Consider the following 1,908-nt stretch of genomic DNA (forward strand, 5'->3'; position numbering starts at 1 on the left):
CAAAAGTGAGATGGAGGTAGATGTCCTGCACTTTCAATTTATGGCTGGATGATGAAGAAGAGGACGAAGAAGATGATGATGAAGAAGAAGAAGAAGCACCTCTTTATCTGTCAGAAAACAACCTTAAAATGAAATGATGTGTCCAGAGAAAAGTCAATTAGCCATCCTGTCTCTTCCATATGAAGTGGAATGATAAAGGTTTCCCATGGAAGTAATAAAGCATGTCACCATGCCCGATATGAACTGAGTCTGGAGCGATCCACAAAGATGGCCTCAGTTTTCTTGAATGGATTATTTATAGAAGAGCAAAAATCTCCTCCGTTCATAATCTATTGTCCATTCACAGTGTGTGTGATCTCTCCCAGTGTCTGCTCTCCCTTTGTCTGTGTGTGTGTGTGTGTGTGTGTGTGTGTGTGTGTGTGTGTGTGTGTGTGTGTGTGTGTGTGTGTGTGTGTGTGTGTGTGCGTGCGGAGGGAGCGATGCTATATAACACAGGCGACACCAACATCATGCATCTGAAATCCATTCTGCGTAATTACGCACGGTCATCCATGCGCCCTTGCCAAGACAATGTCACCACGATGAACTCTAATAAATGGCATACAGATGTTGTTTTTGCGGATCGTTTATTTGCATGATGGGACACTCAGCGCTCTGCAGCCTATGGGCTACCCAAAATCCACTTTGACGTCACGCGTAAACTTTTGTATAAATGCGCGGCACTGCGGTGTATACATGTCTCTTTCCACACATCAGGCAGAAGGGAATAGTGGTACCCAGGGTGGACGAGAAGAAACACCACCGTGTATTATAGGTCAGGTATTTGGGGATATGCCCACCGTGCGTAATGACGAGTGTTCCTGTAAATAGAAGACTGGAGGCTTTCTGAGGGAAGAGGATCGCAGTAGTTCATCCTGAGGAGGGGGACAGGAGTTACTTCTTTCTCACTCTAACTTTGGCACAACCGTGCGCGCACATGTCACCATCAAACCAGTCTCCAAATCCATGGATGAGCAGGACTCAAAGACAGCAGCATGGTGGTTGTGGGAGCAAGTAACGGCAGCTTTGGCAACATGAGGTCGTCCTTCATGATAGAAGACCGGACAGGAGGAGCTGGAGATCCCGGAGGAAACACGATGATCTCCGAGGGTCTGGGGCCGCGGCTGCTGAAGATTGCGCAAGGCGCGGCAGAAGCGGCAGCGGCAGCAGCGGCAGAAGCGGTAGCAACGACGTCTCCATCCACCTCCAGTCAGCCGCAGGTGATGGAGATAAACGGCACGCGGTGCGGGGAGCAGATTCTGGGCTACGGCCAATTTGAGAAGGTGCTGATCGGCGCGGTGCTCACCATGCTGACGCTGAGCACCATTTGCGGGAACATGTTGGTGGTGATCTCCGTTTGTTTCGTGAAAAAGCTCCGGCAGCCCTCCAACTACCTGATCGTTTCTCTGGCTGTGGCGGACCTGTCGGTGGCTCTGGCCGTCATGCCGTTCGTCAGCATCACAGATCTGATCGGGGGTCAGTGGATCTTCGGTCAGTTCTTCTGTAACGTGTTCATCGCCATGGATGTGATGTGCTGCACCGCGTCCATCATGAGTCTGTGCGTAATCAGCATCGATAGGTGAGATGGAGTTTTTGTAACCTTTCATTCATACAATCACAACATCTACATCTTATTTAGTTATTTAGACTAGCTTAGAATACACCAGGGCAGATATACAACTTTATTTATCCAGCTTTTAGGCACGGACCGAGACTCTCCACATGCAGATCTTTATCAGAAATAGACACATTTTGGCCACATCCCTTTTACGCGCCATATTCTAGCAAATATAGCCATCACCCAGTCTACTAAGATATTAAAACGTGAGGTTTGTGTGGAGGCTCGGTGTGGCTCAGGACTTTTCCTCA

General features: G+C 48.7%; 1 protein-coding gene across 1 annotated transcript; it reads left to right on the forward strand.

Annotated features, from left to right (window-relative positions):
• Positions 1-602: 602 nt before the first annotated feature.
• LOC104965085 (5-hydroxytryptamine receptor 7-like) lies at positions 603-1,618 on the forward strand (the record flags this gene model as incomplete). The annotated part of the gene is made up of 1 exon (XM_010794028.1): positions 603-1,618. A coding segment is annotated over exon 1 (584 nt), but the record flags the coding sequence as incomplete, so codon positions are not given.
• Between the last annotated feature and the right edge of the window lie 290 nt (positions 1,619-1,908).

The sequence above is a fragment of the Notothenia coriiceps genome, unplaced genomic scaffold (assembly GCF_000735185.1).
Source record: "Notothenia coriiceps isolate Sejong01 unplaced genomic scaffold, NC01 NC01_scaffold00002013, whole genome shotgun sequence".
Lineage (NCBI taxonomy): Eukaryota > Metazoa > Chordata > Actinopteri > Perciformes > Nototheniidae > Notothenia > Notothenia coriiceps.